Source organism: Xenopus tropicalis, chromosome 6 (genome assembly GCF_000004195.4).
Source record: "Xenopus tropicalis strain Nigerian chromosome 6, UCB_Xtro_10.0, whole genome shotgun sequence".
Lineage (NCBI taxonomy): Eukaryota > Metazoa > Chordata > Amphibia > Anura > Pipidae > Xenopus > Xenopus tropicalis.
This window is the reverse complement of record NC_030682.2, coordinates 73,603,846-73,625,730: the sequence shown is the minus strand read 5'-3', so window position 1 is coordinate 73,625,730 and position 21,885 is coordinate 73,603,846. Positions and strand designations below refer to the sequence as shown.

At 41.6% G+C, this 21,885-nt stretch overlaps 1 protein-coding gene across 1 annotated transcript in view; it reads left to right on the top strand.

The window, feature by feature from the left end:
• Positions 1–21,885, top strand: part of chmp5 (charged multivesicular body protein 5) — an 85,248-nt gene that overhangs the window by 43,309 nt on the left and 20,054 nt on the right. The window contains exon 6 of the mRNA NM_001016748.2: positions 11,158–11,266. Within this exon, the coding sequence (NP_001016748.1) occupies positions 11,158–11,266 (109 nt within the window). The remainder of the gene's footprint in view (positions 1–11,157; positions 11,267–21,885) is intronic.

The window sequence follows — 21,885 nt, the reverse complement described above, 5'->3', positions numbered from 1 at the left end:
AGTTGAACCAGGGACTTGTCTGATTGCCATCTTGGAGTCAGGAAGGAATTTTTTCCCCTCTGCGGCAAATTAGAGAGGCTTCAGATGGGGTTTTTTGCCCTCCTCTGGATCAACTAGTAGTTAGGCAGGTTATATATAGGCATTATGGTTGAACATGATGGACGTATGTCTATTTTCAACCCAACTTACTATGTGTTCTGCTTTAACCCTTTCCCTGCCAAGCACGTAATTTCTACGTGCTGGCGTAAAAAATTGTTGTATGCCAAGCACGTAGAAGCTACGTTTCCCATAAAGACAGTGCGTTCTCTGCACTCGCCGATCGATCCGAGTGCAGAGACGCGCTGCCAGGCCCAAAAACCCCTAGGCAACGAGCTTACCGGCACTGCTCCCTCCTGGGCCCCCTCCGATAGCCTCTGTGTGACCCCAAGTCGCAGCGACGTCATCAGGACGTGCCTGCTGCTTGGGGTATTTAATCCTGCCCCTAGCGCCGCCCCCTTCACTCGTGCAGCATCGTGGAGCCTCTTGGAGCCTGCCTGCATCCCCCTGCGGTCTTCCAGCACCAGAGATCTGCCTGCCTGCCTGCCTTTGAGATCTGCCTTGCCTGCCCCAGGTACCAATTTTGCACCATTTACAAATCACACTAATTGTAATTTTTTTTGCTGATTTTATTTTATTTTTTTTGCAGTTTCCACTTTTTTTTTTTTTTTTTTTGCACAGGCATACACTTACACACACATATACACACCTATACACACACTCACACATATACACACACTCCTTTTGCAAGTGTACACACATACATATTTTTTACTTTGCCTTTATTTTATTTTCCATTTTTAGCCTTTACACACTAATCACTGTTTCATCAGTTTTATATTATTGATTTTATTTGTTTCATTGCTTTTTCGGTTCTGCATTGTGCTTTATTTCTGTTTTATTACTTGTTTTACTCTGATTTCTAAGTTCTATGTTATACTTTTATTTCTGTTATATTATATATATATACTGTTATTACTGTTACCTTGATTTTGCAGTGTGACAAGTGATCAGGTAGCCTGAACACAAGTCACACAGCATAATCACATTTTTCTTGCGTTTTTCAGTGGTTTTGTGAGTTTTCAGTTTTGTGTTATACTTTGATTAGTTATATTGCTTGTGTTACCTTGATTCTGCAGTGTGACAAGTGATCAGGTAGCCTGAACACAAGTCACACGGCATAATCACATTTTTCTTGCATAGTTCAGTGATTTTGTGAGTTTTCAGTTCTGCGTTGTACTTTGATTAGTTATATTGCTTGTGTTACCTTTATTTTGCATTTTTCAGTGGTTTCATTGCATTTTAGATTTGTGTTGCTTTTCATTTACTGTTCTTGCTTATTGATCTTGGTTGTATTTACAGAACTTTGCTTGTGTTTTATTTCAATAGTATTTAGGTCATAATCACTTTTTTGTATATTCAGTGATTTTATTGCATTTTTATTTGTGTGTTGCTTTTTTTTATTTGTGTGTTGCATCTACTGGCTTTTGCTTTTTTTGCTTGTTCTGGATTGTTCCTGATTGTTCTTGGTTGTATTTTTTTTAGGGAGTTCAGAAGTTCAAGGGAGTTTAGAGGGGGGGGGGGGTGGTTGAAACCAAAGCTGCTTTTTTTCTTAGCCAGATCTTACCTGTTTTTTTTTTTTTTCTAGTGTCTGCCTTGCCTGTGTTGCAGTAGTTTATCTTTGCGTAGCTGTTAGATTTTTCTGGCTTCTGATCATATTCTGATTTACTTGATTTTTTGTGTGACTGATTGGGAGCATTTTGGACTAGGGTGTTATATTAGTTTGAAAATATTTTGTTGGCAACATGGCCAAAAAGTTGTACTCTGTTGAAGAGGCTGCTGCACTGTGCATGGCCTCTAGCTCGGAGGAGTTCTGTGACTCTGATTCCGAGTATGTGCCCCCTGGTTCAGAGAGTGACTCCTCTACTGAGGAGTATTAGCACGGTAAGTGCTCTTGAGGAGCCCATGGAGGTAGAGGAGAGTGTGCAAAATGAGGGAGAGGGTGATAGGGCCGATGCTGCAGCTGGAGGAGAGCCTGCGTGGAGGCCTCCTTGTAATTTTCCCCCTGAGATCCCCCCTTTTACTGCAGTCGCTGGTGTTAAGGTGGACACCAGGAATTTTGATCCTATTGATTTTTTTCAATTATATATGACTGAGGCCATCCTACAGGATATGGTCCTCTATACAAATTTATACGCCGAGCAATACCTTACCCATAATCCCCTACCTAGGTATGCTCGAGCGCAGGCATGGCATCCCACTGACATTGCCGAAATGAAAAAGTTCTTGGGACTCACTTTAGCTATGGGTCTCATAAAAGCAAATTCTTTGGAGTCCTACTGGGATACCACTACTGTGTTGTCTATCCCTGTTTTTTCTGCCACCATGCCGAGAAACCGGTATCGGCTACTGCTCCGGTTTCTGCATTTCAATAACAATGCAACGGCTGTACCCCCTGATGTTCCCGGCCATGACAGGCTGCATAAATTGAGGCCCCTTATAAATAGCCTGTCTGAGCGGTGTGGAGAAGTGTATACCCCTTCCCAAAACATTTGTATAGGTGAGTCACTTCTCCTCTTCAAAGGGCGCATCGCATTTCGGCAGTACATCCCAAGCAAGCGTGCCCGCTATGGGATCAAATTTTACAAACTGTGCGAAAGCATTTCGGGGTACACCAGCTATTTCTTGATTTATGAAGGCAAGGACTCCCAATTAGACCCCCCTGGTTGTCCCGTTGATTTGACTGTCAGTGGCAAAATTGTATGGGAGCTCATCTCTCCACTTTTGGGCCAAGGTTACCACTTATATGTGGATAACTTTTACTCTAGTATCCCCTTGTTCACTGCCCTATATTGCTTAGATACCCCAGCCTGTGGCACTATAAATCGTACCCAAAAGGGATTGCCCAGGGATCTGGTCTGCAAAACACTTAATCGTGGAGAAGTTTATGCCCTAAGAAAGGATGAGCTCCTTGCCATAAATTATAAATAAATAAATTATAAATTATGTCACAAAAAAATGTATTCATGCTGACGACAATCCACGATGAGTCAGTAACTGTGGTACAGAGTTGGTAGGCCCCCTAAAACAAAACCTCTCTGTTGCAGGGAATACAGCAGGTACATGGGTGGCGTTGACAGAACTGATCAACTCCAACATTACTACAACGCCACTCGAAAAACTAAGGCCTGGTACAAAAAAGTTGGTATATACTTGATTCAAATGGCCCTTCGAAATTCATACGTTGTATGACAGCAGTACCAGGCCCCAAATTATCCTACTATAAATACCAGCTGCAGATAATCCCTGTCCTGTTGTTTAGTGGTGTAGAGGAGATGCCCCCTAGTGACAATGTGGCCCGATTGATTGGGAAGCACTTTATTGATACGCTTCCACCCACACCTGGAAAAGTGTTTGCCCAGAAAGCTTGCAGAGTGTGCCGCAAAAGGGGTATAAGACGAGATACACGGTACTACTGCCCTAAGTGCCCTCGCAACCCCGGGTTATGTTTCAAACCATGTTTTGAAATATACCATACTCTGCTGCACTATTGAAAGGGTAATAAATTGTTGTGCACTGATGGAATTTATAATAATTATTGGCATCCCGCTTTGTGCAAAATTAATATAGTAGCCTTATGGTTTTTTGTATTCAGGTCAGAATTTTATGTCGTGGTTAGTTTGGGAGTTTCCTTACCTAAAATGTTATGTTAGGTTATGTATAGCCAACTGAGGTGTTGCGTGACGGACTGGGCCCCTAAAAATTTGTGGTGCGTGATGATCATGATGTTTCATCTTGCCTGGATGCGGATGATTTAATCTCCCCTGCTGATGCCACAAGGTTTTTTTTTTACGGACACCTCATAAGCTACCCTTTCAGGGCAGTTGCTACGGCTATATGTATTTCTGGGTGACATTTTAGGTTTTACTAGTGTACAAGTATTAGGTCTCCATGGAATATTTTTTTTTATTATTTTTGCACAGTTAGGGTCTTTGTTTGCAGTAGTGAAAAGAAAGTTATAGTTTGTTGGTAGATGGGAGTTTACATTTCAACACTTATGCTAATTGTAGTCTTTCTCCTTATTATGAGTAATAGTATTGTTCTGATGGCATAGCTCTTTTGGTTGGAGAGAAACTGGCAAATTCACTACTCATTAGCTCAGCTTTCAATGCAGATATTGAGGCCTTTATTTTGGGCAATATATATTTTGTTCTTGGTGCAGGCATTCAGCTTTTTTCAGAATTGTGGTGCTATGCAACTTATGCAATAATTCATTATTTCACGTCACCTCTTTAGCCATACCCCCAACTGTCCCACTTTTTATAGCGCATCCTGCTGTTCCGGATAGTTCAATGAATGTCCCGCATTTCCGTAATAGATTACGGCACTGTGTATGGGGGCTACTGTGTATGGGGGAAATTTGGGGCACTGGGTATGGGGGAAATTGGGGGCACTGTGTATGGGGGTATTGCCTATGGGGGCAATGTGTATGGGGGGTACTGTCTTTGGGTGCACTTTCTATGGGTGTATTGTGTATGGGGGGGGCAAAACTGGTACATAGTTATAACTCACTTTTAACTGACTGCCTTCTCTCTATATTTTTATTAGATAGTACAGTATGAGGGTATAGCACATTTGCGTCTGATCCCGCCATTTCAACTATATATAAGGAGTATTTATTTTTTTTAAAAAATGGGGTGTGGTAATTGGGGCCACAAAAGTGGGCATGCACAAAAAATTGCTGCGCTGCACGCACCAAATCTTTTTGTCCCTCTTTTCATTTTTCAAATGTTGAGAGGTATGCTTTAGCTAATGCTAGAGTAACTAGGGGTAGGCAGAAGAGGCACCTGCCTAGGGTGGAACAATTGGGGGGGTGCAAGGCAGAAACCTCTCCTGCCTAACCCTAGCCCGCGCTCCCTTCTCTTGCCCCCGCCGGTTGTCATTACTCGGTGGGGGCAATGACTCCCTTTCACCACCTCCCCGCATCACCCGAAAATTCGCAGGAATACAGATGAAGCTATACAGTCAAAAGATGTTCAACTAAACAGATAAAGGTAAATAGAATTTATTTTGGGGCTAAATTGGGCAGGTTTTTTTAGTTGTTATTGCAATTTTGTGAAGAAATCTAACTTTGGATCTTTTTTTTCTTTATTTCAGGCCAAACCGCAAACTTCTACGGAGAACTGCGTCCACAATTCTGCATGCAGGAAAGCAAGAATGGTGCTGCTGAATAGCTACAGATGTGCACTTTCAGAAAACATATAGTTTGTGGGGGTATTTCACAGGTAAGGGGGTGTTTAGACTGAAAAACTGCATGGTGTGCACTTAGAGCGCAGTTCCAAACTTTCGAGCTGAAATTGCTCTTGTGTATTGCCCCTGTTTTGGGCTGTTTGGAGGCCGTGTCTTTGGGTGCACCCATGCATGTGGGGTATCGTTTTGTTCAGGACAAGTTGCAGATTGATATTTTAGTGGGGTTTTTTTGTTGTTATGGCAATTTTGGGGAGAAATCTAACTTTGGATCTTTTTTTTTTCTTTATTTCAGGCCAAACCGCAAACTTCTACAGAGAACTGCGTCCATAATTCTGCATGTAGGAAAGCAAGAATGGTGCTGCTGAATAGCTACAGATGTGCACTTTCAGAAAACATATAGTTTGTGGGGGTATTTCACAAGTAAGGGGGTGTTTAGACTGAAAAACTGCATGGTGTGCACTTAGAGCGCAGCTCCAAACTTTCCAGCTGAAATTGCCCTTATGTATTGCCCCTGTTTTGGGCTGTTTGGAGGCCGTGTCTTTAGGTGCACCCATGCATGTGGCATATCGTTTTACTCGGGATAACTTGTTCTTTCATAACCTGCCTTCATTTGAAAATTTTCATTGGTGTTTTATTCTCAAATTTACTTTTAATTACTTTTAATTTACTAAAAATATAGAGGTGTGCAGTTTCTAAAAATGTGTGACTTATGGGGGTATTCCATTTCTGTCATAAGATATGCCATGTTAAAATAGAGATGGCCTTTTCACTTTTTTTTCGATGTAAAATTGCACAAAATGCTGTTTTATTATTAGGGTGTCTTCTGGACAAGAAAAGTGGGTTACCAATACATATTTGGTATTGTTGGATTCAGCAGAATCGGGGCTTTTACAAACAGTAAAATTTTTGTAAGTTAATGTAATCGTTCTTGGAAAAAAAACACAAAATAATAACTTTTTTCTTTATTTCACTTTTTTTTAACATATGTATGTATGTATGTATGTATGTATAACTTTATTTATAAAGCACCACAAGGGTATGCAGCGCTGTACAGTCTTACAGAATACAAAATTACACACAGGGAGGACAAGTGATATAATAAATAAACACAATAAATACATATATGTATATATATAAGTGCCATGTGGTATGAGACACAGTAGGAAGGAGGTCCCTGCCCAGTAGAGCTTACAATCTAAGTGGTTGGGTAACATACAGGCACAAACTGGAAGGTAAGAGTGCACCAGGTATGGGCATTTGCCCTTAAGCGCAGGACTGGGCAAAATAATGTTTTAGTGCTCCAGAAGGTAACAGCTGAGCTTTTTCTTAAAGAGAGTGGGTGAGTTTTCCCTACGGAGGGATTCAGGGATAGAGTTCCAGAGGTAAGGAGCAGCGAGATAGAAAGGTTTAAGACGAGAGAGCGCAGTGGGTGTGGATGGTGTAAAAAGACGGAGGCTCTGAGAGGAGCGGAGGAGACGACCAGGAACATGTAGGGAGACCAGTGAAGAAATGTAGTGAGGAGCAGAGGAGTGAAGGGCTTTGAATGTCAGCAGAAGGATTTTGTAAGCTATCCTTTGCTTAACAGGCAGCCATGCAAGAGTGCTTAATTGAGGCTGAGCAGGTTCCCTCTTTGGAGAGAGCAGGAGGATCCTGGCAGGAGAGTTTAAAATTGATTGCAGGGGAGAGAGGTTGGAGTCTGGGAGGCCGGTTAACAGGAGATTGCAGTAATCCAGTAAACTAACAAAATGCAGTATTCAGGGCCACAGTGAAGATGGAAATAGTGCAGCAATTACCCAGTAAACTAACAAAATGCAGTATTCAGGGCCACAGTGAAGATGGAAATAGTGCAGCAATTACCCAGTAAACTAACAAAATGCAGTATTCAGGGCCACAGTGAAGATGGAAATAGTGCAGCAATTACCCAGTAAACTAACAAAATGCAGTATTCAGGGCCACAGTGAAGATGGAAATAGTGCAGCAATTACCTGTAAAATAAGCAGAAGAGAGAGGGTGTCAATTCCTAACTCCTTGTTAAACTCCTTTTCCAGTTCACTTGTGGAGGATTCACTTGTGCGCTGCTACCCAAGCGCTGCTTTCCCAAATGAGGTTCTTAAGATATAGGTAGAGCAAGCTGGGTCACTCCTGAACACAGGACTGTGTTCATATTTCAGTATTTCACTCAAAAAATGTGTTACATCTCCAGAAAAAGTACAAAATTTTATTATAATGTTCAAGCCCAATTCGTTCCGGAAAAAACTGTTTTTATGATCTGGGAAATAAAGAACAACCCTATATCTGTCTATAATCCCCTACGTGCTTCGCATTTCATTGTCCTGTCTCTGCACTGGCGGGTTTTGCTGTCGAGTCGGTCCTGCATCGTGATTGTTGCTGGGCCCTACGTCTAACAGCATATACACGTGTCTGCTGTTTAAATTTCCTCCCACAACCCCCCCGAGCCCGGCCACGCACTTCCTCCCTGCGATCCTGAGACCCTCCTGCTCACTAAAAAGGTAAGTGGCATATTTTACACATTTACACACACGCATGCATTTACACACACACACACACACTGTACACACAGACACGCATATACTTTTTTTTTAGTTCCTTATTTTATCATTTTGTCTTTTGTTTTTCCCCTAAAAACAGTTCATTTCACAGCGTGACCATTGGTTAAGGTATTCTGACCACTAACCACGCTGTAAAATCATTAATTTTGTTTTAACACTTGCCTAAATCTTGTTGCAGTTTTATAATTGCAATGGCTCTGTTACAGAAACTGAGTTGGCAGGTGAGAAATACATGTGCATTACTTTCATTTGAGGTCAGTGCATAAGCATATACTTTGTTATATCTAGCATATTGGGCATAGGCTGTTTTACCTTTGTATGTAAGAAAATGTGCAAGCTAAATGTGGCAAATTGCAACATTTTTAGGTGATTTTAGTGTTTAAAAAAAACACAAATTTTAGGAATGCTTTGCAGATTGGTACTTTGGTGGGGGTAGATTTTTCAGAATGTGTACTTTCCAAAAATATATGGTTTTTAGGGGTTTCTGTACAGGTAAGGGGTATTACAACAAATAATATGCAAGCAGGGGGTCTTGTTTGCAGAGACTGAGTTGACTGAAGAGAAAATTCATATGCACTATTTTCATTTGGGGTCCTTACATACTGCATACATTGGTAAATCTATGCATATTGGGAATCGCACTGTTCAGTAGACCAATGGCATTCATATTTAGGGTGATTTGCCATTGTATGTGAAAAAAAATTGTGCAAGATAAATGCGGCAAATTGCAACATTTTTAGGTTAAAAAAAATGCTCATTTTAGGAAAGCTTTGCAGATTGGAACTTAAGGTGGCCATACACGGGCCGACTATAGCTGCCGATATCGGTCCCTTGGACCGATTCGGCAGCTAATCGGCCCGTGTATGGGGAGAGCAGAGCGGCCTGGCCGACCGATATCTGGCCTGAAATTGGCCAGATCTCGATCGGCCAGGTTAGAAAATCTGGTCGGATCGGGGACCGCATCGGCTCGTTGATGCGGTCCCCGATCCGACTGCCCCATTGCCGCCCACATAATCCGATCGTTTGGCCCGTAGGTGGGGATATCGGGGGAAGATCCGCTCGCTTGGCGACCTCGCCAAGCGAGCGGATCTGCTCGTGTATGGCCACCATTAGGAGTAGAAAGGCGTCTTTACCCATGTTGAATTTGTCTGAATGTGTACTTTCCAAAAAGATATGGTTTTTAGGGGTCACCCTACATTTTTGCCTCTTTTACCACACAAAGTTACCCTTGTGTTTTAAAAATTAGGTAAAATAAAAAAAACTGTGAAATTGGTGTGCACAAGGTATATTTTGGGGTATGTGAGTGCCATTTACTTATGTATATTGGACACCAAACTGGTAGACCTCTGGTGATTCAGGGATTTATAATTTCCAAAAATATATGGTTTTCTGGGGTGAATGTATATTTTTATAGCTTTACCCCATATAAAATGCAGTAAATATTTTAATTTTGCAGTAGCTGAAATGATAGGGCGTATGGGGTATTTTCACCTTGGGGCCCCTACATGCCACATACTTTGGTGCCCAATGTCAATAGGTTTACCTAACTTTTCAGTGGACCCCTGGGGTACATAATTAGGATGTTTTAACTTAATAAAAGGACACTCGGCGGGACATGAATTACATTTTTCGAAATTCGCTATGATGGTTGAAACTGGATATTTATAAGACAAGGAGATGCAAACATTTTTATTAAAGTTAAAAAAGTGCATCTGTACAAATATATACAGTTATTTTAGTAATGTGATGTGAAGTGGGCTAAAATACTTTTTGGTGGGTCACCTTCAACTTATCAATATAACTTTTCACAGTAGATGATGTTACCAAGTAATCCAACTTCATCCAGTATTGGTTCTCTAGCAAGGGCAGCGCCGGATTACTTGACCGGTATATTAGTCGTTCCCAAAAAACAAGAACTAACAACTAAGGATGCATTGTTTAAAGATGACCAGAGTTAGCAATAACTAACCTAGTTTCTCCATATTTCTCACGACATCCATGCCATCAATAACGGTCCCAAACACAACATGCTTTCCATCAAGCCAGGAGGTCTTAGCAGTGCAGATGAAGAACTGGGAGCCGTTTGTGTTTGCTCCAGCATTAGCCATAGAGAGGACTCCAGGGCCAGTGTGCTTCAGCTGCGTGTACCCCCCCTCCGTACGCACACACACCCCACCCCCGTACGCACAACGAACGTCGGTAATCAGGCGCTGTCCTTGCTGCTCAACTCGAGTATAAGCCAAGGGTTCCTTTTTTTAGCACATTTTTCGTGCTGAAAACTCGGCTCATACTCGAGTATATACAGTATTTTATTTAGTATCCACGGATGACACTGCCTGGAATTAGACAACTTGGTATCTTCAAAAATCCCCAGATCCTTTTTTGTTTAGGATTTTCCATTCATTTAAATTTTTTCTAGTTCATAACTGCACTTTTCAACATTGAACCTCATTTTCCATCTTGCTGCCCAGTTTTCCAATTTTGTCAAATCACTCTCTGCAAAGTGGCAGCATCCTGCATGGAATTTATAGTTTTCCACAATTTATTATCATCTGCAAAAACAGAAACAGTACTTTCAATGCCCACCTCCAGGTCATTAATAAACAAGTTAAAAAGCAAAGGATCAAGGACTGACCCCTGTGGTAATCTACTAACAACACTGGTCCAATTAAAAATGTTCCATTTACTACCACTCTCTGTAATCTACCCTTCAGCCTGTTCTATCCAAGTACAAATAATATATTCCAGGCCAGTATCCCTCAATGTTATCATTAACTTTTTTTGCAGTAGATGACTACTAAATGTCTACTAAAACTTAGTCTATTGAAAAGTAAACCTTCATTAGTTCCTCTGTTGTGTAGACTGATAAGAGTTTGAAATTTCTGCTTTTTCCCTGTTCTCATCAACCGTAAATAAGGGTCCCACCCCTTCTTGCTTTTTTTTTTTTTTTTTTTTTTTACTATTTACATATTTAAAAAAATATTTTGGATTCATTTTTCTTCGTGCAAAACCCTCTTCCATCTCTAATTTTTCTTGTCTGATAGCTTTTTTGCATTCTGTTAAAAGTTTCAGATGTCCTAGCTAATTTAAAATGCTTACCAACCTTGACACCAATACTTCAAACCTTAAATGTTTTGCTTTGCAATGTCTTACCTTGCTTACAAGGGGAATATACTGGTATGTATACTTGTTAAGCAACATTTTAAAGATATTCCATTTTCTTTCTGTGCACTGGGTAAAAGAAAAGTAAATCTTAAAAGTGTAAAACATTTGTGATGTGATATGCATTGTATTTTTATAGGACTTACAAGATCAGTTGGAGGATATGATGGAGAATGCTAATGAAATTCAGGAAGCACTTAGTCGAAGTTATGGAACACCAGAAATTGATGAAGATGACCTTGAGGCTGGTAGGTAAAGAAAAACCAGAACAAATGGTATATAGAAATATACCAATACTCAGCGCTCTCTGTGGGACGTCTTGTGTGTGATCTTCAGTGCTGTTAAAAAGTCCAAATAAATGCAGCTCCCTCTTAAACAACCCCTTTGATTGGGTCTCAAAAATGTGTACAGATGCATTGATGGAAGCGCATGGAAGACACAAAAATAAGATACATATAGTGCAGATTGTAAGAACAAAAATTGACAATAGTGTGGTGTGTGCACGGTGAATCCACACCATTGTCCTAACGATATATATGCTCACCAGATATCAATGGATAAGGGCCATAATAAATAAGGTTAAACTTTGATTGAAGGTAGGGCCAGAATCCTCAATAGGATATAATAGAAAAAGAGAACCAGGAATAGTGTAATAACGTTTATTAAGAACAAAAGCTGCACAGTGCAGACTACTCACAATTTGGAGAAGTGAACAAGGCAAAAAACTTGACGCGTTTTGCGTGCTAATCATAGTTACATAGTTACATAGGGTTGAAAAAAAGACTATTGTCCATCAAGTTCAACCCATCCGAGTAAACCCAGCACACAACCTATAGTAACCAATCTATACACTCACATACATAAACTATATATACAACCAGTAATACTAACTGTAGATATTAGTATCACAATAGCCTTGGATACTATGCTTGTTCAAGAACTCATCCAGGCCCCTCTTAAAGGCATTAACAGAGTCTGCCATTACCACATCACTAGGAAGGGCATTCCACAGCCTCACTGCCCTCACCGTGAAAAACCACCTACGCTGCTTCAAATGGAAGCTCTGTTCCTCTATAGGGGTGACCTCTGGTGCGCTGATTGTTTTTATGGGAAAAAAGAAAATTCCCCAACTGCCTATAATCCCCTCTAATGTACTTGTACAGAGTAATCATGTCCCCTCGCAAGCGCCTCTTTTCCAGAGAAAACAACCCCAACCTTGACAGTCTAACCTCATAGCTTAAATCTTCCATCCCCTTTACCAGTTTAGTTGCACGTCTCTGCACTCTCTCCAGCTCATTAATATCCTTCTTAAGGACTGGAGCCCAAAACTGCACCGCATACTCAAGGTGAGGCCTTACCAGGGACCTATAAAGAGGCAAAAATATGTTCTCATCCCTTGAGTCAATGCCCTTTTTTTTTATACAAGACAGCACTTTATTTGCTGTAGTAGCCACAGAATGACACTGCCTGGAATTAGACAACTTGTGATCTACAAAAACCCCTAGATCCTTCTCCATTAAGGATGCCCCCAACACACTACCATTCAGTAGATAGTTCGCGTTTATATTATTTCTACCAAAGTGCATAACTTTGCACTTATCCACATTGAACCTCATTTTCCAGTTTGCTGCCCAGTTTTCCAATTTTGTCAAATCGCTCTGCAAAGCGGCAGCATCCTGCATGGAACTTATAGTTTTGCACAATTTAGTGTCATCAGCAAAAATAGAAACAGTACTCTCTATGCCCACCTCCAGGTCATTAATAAACAAGTTAAAAAGCAAAGGACCAAGGACTGACCCCTGCGGTACTCTACTAACCGCACTGGCCCAATTAGAAAATATTCCATTTACCACCACTCTTTGTACTCTATCCCTCAGCCAGTTCTCTATCCAATTACAAATATTATGTTCTAGGCCAATATTCCTCAATTTGATCATTAACCTTCTGTGAGGTACTGTATCAAACGCTTTAGCAAAATCTAAGTAGATTACATCAACTGCCATTCCAGCATCAAGGTTCCTGCTCACCTCCTCATAAAAGGCAACTAAATTAGTCTGGCAAGATCACGCATAAAACCATGCTGGCACAAACTAATAGTATTGTGAACTGCAATGTATTCAACTATCCTATCCCTTATTACCCCTTCCAGAAGCTTTCCTACTACTGATGTCAGACTAACAGGCCTATAGTTTTCAGGCTGAGAACGAGATCCCTTTTTAAATAATGGCACCACATTAGCAATTCGCCAGTCTCTCGGCACCATGCCAAACCTCAACGAATCCTGAAAAATTATGTGAAGAGGCTTGGCAATCACAGCGCTCAGCTCATTTAATACCCTGGGATGAATCCCATCCCGTCCTGGACCTTTGTTTACCTTTACATGTTCAAGTCTCTTTTGAATTTCCTCCTGAGTGACCCACGCGTCAGTAGCTAAATTACTAGCAATGGGTATATTAAAAGGGAAGCTTTCGTTAGGTGGCTCCTCAGATGTATAGACAGATGAAAAAAAGAGTTCAAAATTTCTGCTTTTTCCCCATTCTCATCAACCAACGTACCCCCCCCCCCCCCCCCCCCCCCCGTGATAATAAGGTTCCCACCCCTTCTTGCTTCATTTTTTTTACTATTCACATAATTAAAAAATAATTTTGGATTCTTTTTACTCCTAGCTGCAATATCCCTTTCCATCTCTATTTTAGCTTGCCTGATAGCTTTTTTGCATGCTTTATTTGCTTCCTTGTACCTGATGAAAGTTTCCGCTGTCCCAGCTAACTTGAATGCTTTAAAAGCACGTTTTTTATTACCAGCCTCGACCCTAACTCTTTTATTCAGCCATAAAGGTTTTGCTTTGCGATGCCTCTCCTTGCTTACAAGGGGAATATACTGTTGTGTATACCTGCAAAGCAATGTTTTAAAGATGTTCCATTTTCCTTCTGTGTCTAACCCCATGAAAAGCCTTACCCAGTTGACACACTGCAGAGATGCCCTTATACTGGCAAAGTCTGCACGTCTAAAATTGAGCGTTTTAGTTACTCCCTTATAGAGCTGTCTCTGTAGCATTATCTCAAAGGAGACCATGTTGTGATCACTATTCCCCAAATGCTCACCCACACAAATGTTAGAGATAAGTTCAGTATTATTAGATATTACCAGATCCAATATAGAATCATTCCTAGTAGGTTCTTGAACCAACTGAAATAAAAAGTTGTCATTTAGCATGTTTACAAACCTACTAGCTTTTTTCTGACTTAGCCACCCCATTACTCCAGTCAATGTCCGGATAATTAAAGTCCCCCATAATAACAACTTGACCCAATTTTGAAGCCTCCTCCATTTGCAAAAGTAGCTGGGACTCATCCCCCTCATCTATACGGAGTGGTTTATAGCATACACCAATGATCATTTTCTTTGTGACCTTCAGCCCTACTGAAATTTCTACCCAAAGAGATTCAACGTTTTCATTGGTAATGTCTTTATTACATGGCTTTAAATCTGACTTTACATAAAGACAAACCCCTCCACCCTTTTTAATCACTCTGTCCCTCCTAAAAAGCGTATACCCATTTAAATTCACGGCCCAGTCGCATTTTTCATCCCACCAGGTCTCAGTGATACCAATTAAATCATAATTTTCAATACATGCAATAGCCTGCAGCTCCCCTAATTTACCCGACAAGCTACGCGCATTAGCCAGCATGCAGCGGAGATTACTACTTCTTCCTCTGATGCTTACATTAGCTAAAGGACAGTTAGAGCTAAGGTGAAAATTAGTCTGTTTCCCTTGTAACAATGGAAGCTCCTTATCTGATAAACTATATGCCCCCCTCACTCCTCCCCCACAACCCTTTACTGGTCCCACTGCCCCATCTACACTAGCTCTCCCATAAGAATCTAGCTTACCAACCCCCCCCTTGTCTAGTTTAAACACTCCTCCAGCCTCTTAACCATTCTCTCCCCTAGCACAGTAGACCCCCTTCCATTGAGGTGCAATCCGTCAGGGCTGTATAGATTGTACCCCAAAGAAAAGTCAGCCCAGTGCTCTAGGAACCCAAACCCTTCCTTCCTACACCAAGACCTTAGCCACGCATTTAGCTCCCTAAGCTCCCGCTGTCTCCCTAAACTAGCACGCGGCACCGGCAAAATTTCCGAAAAAATGACATTGGAGGACCTTTGCTTAATTTTAGAGCCTAGATCCCTGAACTCACTCTTTAAGGTCCCCCACCTACCGTTCATTTTGTCGTTAGTACCGATATATACCAAGACAGCCGGGTCATGCCCAGCCCCTCCCAATAATGTGTCGACCCGATCAACCACATGCCGAACCCTGGCACCAGGAAGACAGCAAACTGTCCGGTTGAAGCGATCCGCTCGACAGATTACCCTGTCCACTTTCCTAATGATCGAATCCCCTATAACCACCATCTGTTTAGGCCTAGCTCTGCTCTCCTCCCCACCACTACTAGAGAAACTGGTCTCTCGGCTGTTAGAGAGATCAGCCTCATCTAGAACCGCCAGTCCAGAGTTCACACTCCCATCTTCTTCACACAATCTGGCAAATCTGTTGGGATGCGCAAACCCTGGAGCAGCCTCCCTTTTCCTTTTCCCCACACTAGATTTTCTAACTGTCACCCAGCTTACTGCCCTATCATCCTTTCCTTGCTCCCCTCCCCCCATACAATCTGACCCCGCTAGTTCTTGTTCAGTTAGCAAGAGACTTCTTTCAAGATTGTCAATAGAACGCAGTGTTGCAACTTGTTCCTCTAGTGCTCTAATGCGAGCCTCTAAAGTGACAACTCGCTCACATCCACAACAGAGGTATGCACTTTGGAACTGTTGTTCCACAACTGCATACATGCGGCAGGCTGTGCACTGTGTCATACCTTCAATGTTGCTGCCACTCATTCTCCCAGTTACAGAAACAGTTAAACAAAAATTGGTGAAAAAGGCTTTAAAATAAATACAAAAATTTTTTTTACCTTGTTTTAACTCCTTCAGTTTGTAACTCCTGTGATTATAACTCCACTTACAGAGCCCCCACTTAAAAAGCAATCACTTATAGAGCACCTACCACCAGAGCAAGCTCCACTGGAGTGCCAGTGGTTCTATTTATACAGTCTGTTAAGGTGAACTAATCAAACCTGCTGTAAGCCTTATAGTTAACCAAACTTTGTAAATTGGCACCAAAAAGAGCAAATACTTTTGAAAAAATTAAACCCAACAGTTAGAAAACACAATGATTCTGAATAAAGTTAATAAAAAATACTTATCCCTTTTTTTTGTTGAATTGAAAAAGCAGTTGATTCAGTCAGCCACCAGCCTGTTAGTAAGCACGCTTCCTCAGGAGTAATGAATCAAACACAATACTACTGTTGGTTATATATAGTGTGTAGATCAAGATACGTAAAACCGGATGAAGTCAAGAGAAAGGGCAGCCGATTGTGGCTTAAAAGGTGCATATGAATTACGTGTGATGAGAGGGAGGGGGAATGAGCGGTTACCATGGAGATGCATAAGGAAGCAGCCAGTGTATTGGAAAGGGGGGGGGAATGGGCGGATAAAGAAGCGACTAGTGTATTGGAGAATTAAGTGACGATTACCATGAGGAGTGGAGGTGTGTATTTAATTGCGTAGGGTGAGAAGGAGGGGGAATAAACAATTACCCAGGGGACGTGATGACAAAAAAGGAAGTAGTGTGTGTGTGTGTTATGTGAAGTAAAAGGGAGGGCAGCCAGTGTGAAAAGAGTGTGAAGATTGCCCTGGAAACAGATTATAACGAAAGGACAAATGGACAGTGAACGTGGAGAATGGTAAACTGTGACAGAGGTGGATGTATACGGAAACTAAAATGTATAACGAATATATATAAAAACATAAGTGAAAATGAAAGCTGAGTACTGTGTGGTTATGACAAAAAAGGCGCATGTGTCTGCAGTAAGAATTAAGAGGTAGCTATAGAGACACACTGATGAAGTGAAAGTGAGTATGTAAAAATAGATATACAGTGTATATCAAGTTCAATATAGACACCTAATAAACTATAAAAAGCCTATAAATGTGAACAATAACAGATCTGTATGCAATGAAGTTGTCTAAATACACAGGATCAGCCTAATATATTGTGAAGCAATGAATAGGATGATTCATAGAATACATATATACAAAGCAAGAAAAGAATATAAAACACAATTCCAGTATATAATACAAAATGTTAAAAGTGTTAAAAAATAAACATATATTCCTAGATATCGGAAATTAAAAAGCGGCCAAATCTAAATCAACATTGAGACCACCAGACTGAAGTGTATTCAGTTTAAAAATCCAAAATGTTTCTCGTTGCCTCAATTTCACAAAACGGTCTCCACCTCTAATATTGGAAGGAATATGTTCAAGCCCAATAAAGATCATACCTTTAGGGTCACAATTGTGTGCTAACTTAAAGTGTCGGGGGACCGCATGGATGGTTTTACCCGCCCTGATGTAACGGACATGTTCGTTAATCCTAGTACCTACAGCCTTAATGGTTCTCCCCACATAGAATCTATTACATGTACAAATCAACAAATACACCACATATATGGAGTGGCAATTGATGAAATCTCTGACAACAGGGATACCCTGCATATTTCATTTTTTAGGTGCTACAAAAGGACAAGAACACCCATCTTTTCTTAACACATTTGTATGTGCCTTTAAGGCCAAACCAATTAGAATCTTTATTAAAATTTGCACGACCCCATACTTATGAAGGTGCCAAGATGTTATTCAAAGTTTTAGATTTCTTAAAGTGTACCTGTGGCTTAAATGCACAGCTTTCTCCTAGTATGGGATCAGCTGACAAAATGTTTCTGGATAATATTGCGGATAACTGTAAGCTGCAGAATTATATTTGGTTTAGAAATTGAATTTCTTAACTGGAGAATGTCTATGTAAAGAATTTTTAAGTAACAGTTGTTCCCTATCCGTATTAACTGCTACCCATTCGGCCTCTTTTAGCCAGGTCCTTTTGTACCCTGTTTCTAAAAATCTATTTTCTAGCATGGCACATTCTCGTGTAAAGTCATCAAATTTAGAGCAATTTCTTCTAGCCCTCAAGTACTGGCCCTTTGGAATATTTTTAATGCACTGGATATGGTGATTGCTGGATTCGTGTAGGAGACCATTACGATCTGTTGTTTTTTAAGATTAAAAGTATTAGTATTGATATAAGTAATAAAAACATCTATAAGTTCTGTGGGGCCATCCCAGATAAATAGCAAATCATCGATGTACCTGGTATACATCACAATATGTTTCCTAAAAGTGGGTGAGTCCCAAATGAAGGTATCTTCCCATACTGCCATATAAAGATTATTATTACTAAAAACATATTGTTTTTATTACTTATATCAATATTAATACTTTTAATCTTAAATTTTCAGCTGAAGTTATTGTTAACACCATCAATTTAACTCAGTTTAACTCGCGTTTAGCTCGCGTGTCGGCTGGCTCCTGTTTTGGCCCTTGGCTCGCGTGTCGGCTGGCTCCTGTTTTGGCCCTTGGCTCGCGTGTCGGCTGGCTCCTGTTTTGGCCCTTGGCTCGCGTGTCGGCTGGCTCCTGTTTTGGCCCTTGGCTCGCGTGTCGGCTGGCTCCTGTTTTGGCCCTTGGCTCGCGTGTCGGCTGGCTCCTGTTTTGGCCCTTGGCTCGCGTGTCGGCTGGCTCCTGTTTTGGCCCTTGGCTCGCGTGTCGGCTGGCTCCTGTTTTGGCCCTTGGCTCGCGGGCCAAGGGCCACGACACACACCAGCCCTTGGCCCGCGTGTCCGCTGGTGTGTGTCGTGGCCCTTGGCCCGTGTGTCCGCTCTGGGTGGTCTTTGGTGACCTTAGTTTATTTGGCCACTAGCCCTTTATCTTACCTGCTTTGGGCTTCTGTGGTGCTGGTCCTTGCCATTGCCCTTGGCCCTTGTGTTGTCATACGGACTTGAGTGGTCACGGGCTCTTGTTGTTGCCTTTGACTGATGCACTGTTGTGGCTTTCTTGTCCCTGGATGCTTGTGGTTGCTGACCTTTTCCTGGGGGATTGGCTCATGCGTTAGCTGGTCTCAGGATAGCCTTTGGTGTTGGTGACCGATTTTGTTTGGTGTGGCCCTTGGTGCATGCGGATTCTGGGCTTTGCCTTAGTTATAGCCTTGTGTTGTCTTTTGGGCCATGGGCATGCATGAAGGTCTGCTCTCTGGCAGTTCTAGAGAAGACTAGGCTCATTGCCTCCCGGGACTTCTGACTTGGTTCAGTGCTCCAAAAGTTGTCATGCTTGCAGTGGGAATGCTCATACATGGATTCACATTTGGTGTTTGGCAATGTTTGGTTGTTTTGGGTGCTATGGCGTGTGTGCTAGCAGCCTTCCCTCTCAGGGTTTTGTCTGTGAGGTTGTTGCATTGGCACACCAGTTGTGCATTCAGGCCAGCTAGCTCGTGCAACATTGTTTTGGTGTGCATTGCCTGGCCTCTGTGCCATTGGCTATATGCATTTTGACTTTTTGGTTCAGAAGGGTGTGTAGACTGTTAGTTATTTTAGCAGCAGCATTTGCTTGCACAGTTCTTATAACAGTGTTACTGGTTCATTAGCTTCTTATGTTCCGCAGTTTGGTTGGGCTTAGTGGGCTTTGAGTGCTGCAGTGTCTCTATACAGTTGGACTTCTTCATGTTGCATCAGCGCTTGTTGGGTCTTCTTTTGGTAGGTGTAGACCGTTGTCCACTCTTTTTTGAGCTGCTCCCATTGAGCTGTGGAGTAGATGCTTGCAGATGACGAGCTTTATTTTCTAGTGCCACTGTTTGGGGCTTAGGGTCAGTTTCTTAGCCCCAGCACTAGTGGGGTTATTATCCTAGTTGTTGCCAGTTTCTGGTGTGTTTTTTCTGGCCTGCTGGCTGTGCTAGGGTAGTGATAGTATTGAGCTGGTTTTGCCAGGATTATGGTTGTCTGCAGTGAGCGTCTGGGTCTTGTGAAAGGCTCTCTGGTCTGTGAGGGAACCCCTGTCGCAGGGAATAGACATTTATTGTTCTGACTTGCTTTTCTCTCATTATGTTAATTGCAGTAGTTGGAAATTTGAGCCTTGGTCAATACATTGGGGGGATTGTTGTTGTTCTTTTGGTTGTTCAGCTTTCTTGTCTCATTTCCAGGTATTCTCATTAGTGTCCCTGTTTCCTCCACAGGATGTTGGCCTTGTTTTTGGCCTTTCTAGCTCTTTTGGGTTTTGTACCTTTTTGTTTCCCACCCCTTACTGCTTTGTGGGGCATGGCTTGGTAGATCCCATGTGTACTGACATGGAGGGACGCAGAAGAAAAGGAGAATTTCACTTACCTTCTTGACGTAAATTCTATTTCTTCTAGTCCCGACATGTCAGTACAGGTTTCCCATCCCAATTTTGCTTCCTGTACTACTATAGAAAATGTATAACAGTGGTGAGGAGGAAGTCAGGTGGTCTTATAGGGCAGGATTCCTGTGGGGGAGGGGCAATGCTACCCATGTGTACTGACATGTCGGGACTAGAAGAAATAGAATTTACGTCAAGAAGGTAAGTGAAATTCTCCTTTTTTTGTCATAACCACACAGTACTCAGCTTTCATTTTCACTTATGTTGTTATATTGATATATTATACTATCCCTGGTTCTATTTTTCTGTTATATCCTATTGAGGATCCTGGCTCTACCTTCAATCAAAGTTCAACCTTACAGTGGTGTGAAAAACTATTTGCCCCCTTCCTGATTTCTTATTCTTTTGCATGTTTGTCACACTTAAATGTTTCTGCTCATCAAAAACCGTTAACTATTATTTAAAGATAACATAATTGAACACAAAATGCAGTTTTTAAATGAAGGTTTACGTTATTAAGGGAGAAAAAAAACTCCAAATCTACATGGCCCTGTGTGAAAAGTGATTGCCCCCCTTGTTAAAAAATAACTTAACTGGGGTTTATCACACCTGAGTTCAATTTCTGTAGTCACCCCCAGGCCTGATTACTGCCACACCTGTTTCAATCAAAAAATCACTTAAATAGGAGCTACCTGACACAGAGAAGTAGACCAAAAGCACCTCAAAAGCTAGACATCATGCCAAGATCCAAAGAAATTCAGGAACAAATGAGAACAAAAGTAATTGAGATCTATCAGTCTGGTAAAGGTTATAAAGCCATTTCTAAAGCTTTGGGACTCCAGCGAACCACAGTGAGAGCCATTATCCACAAATGGCAAAAACATGGAACAGTGGTGAACCTTCCCAGGAGTGGCCGGCCGACCAAAATTACCCCAAGAGCGCAGAGACAACTCATCCGAGAGGCCACAAAAGACCCCAGGACAACATCTAAAGAACTGCAGGCCTCACTTGCCTCAATTAAGGTCAGTGTTCACGACTCCACCATAAGAAAGAGACTGGGCAAAAACGGCCTGCATGGCAGATTTCCAAGGCGCAAACCACTTTTAAGCAAAAAGAACATTAAGGCTCTTAAAAAACATCTCAATGATTGCCAAGACTTTTGGAAAAATACCTTGTGGACCGACGAGACAAAAGTTGAACTTTTTGGAAGGTGCATGTCCCGTTACATCTGGCGTAAAAGTAACACAGCATTTCAGAAAAAGAACATCATACCAACAGTAAAATATGGTGGTGGTAGTGTGATGGTCTGGGGTTGTTTTGCTGCTTCAGGACCTGGAAGGCTTGCTGTGATAGATGGAACCATGAATTCTACTGTCTACCAAAAAATCCTGAAGAGAATGTCCGGCCATCTGTTCGTCAACTCAAGCTGAAGCAATCTTGGGTGCTGCAGCAGGACAATGACCCAAAACACACCAGCAAATCCACCTCTGAATGGCTGAAGAAAAACAAAATGAAGACTTTGGAGTGG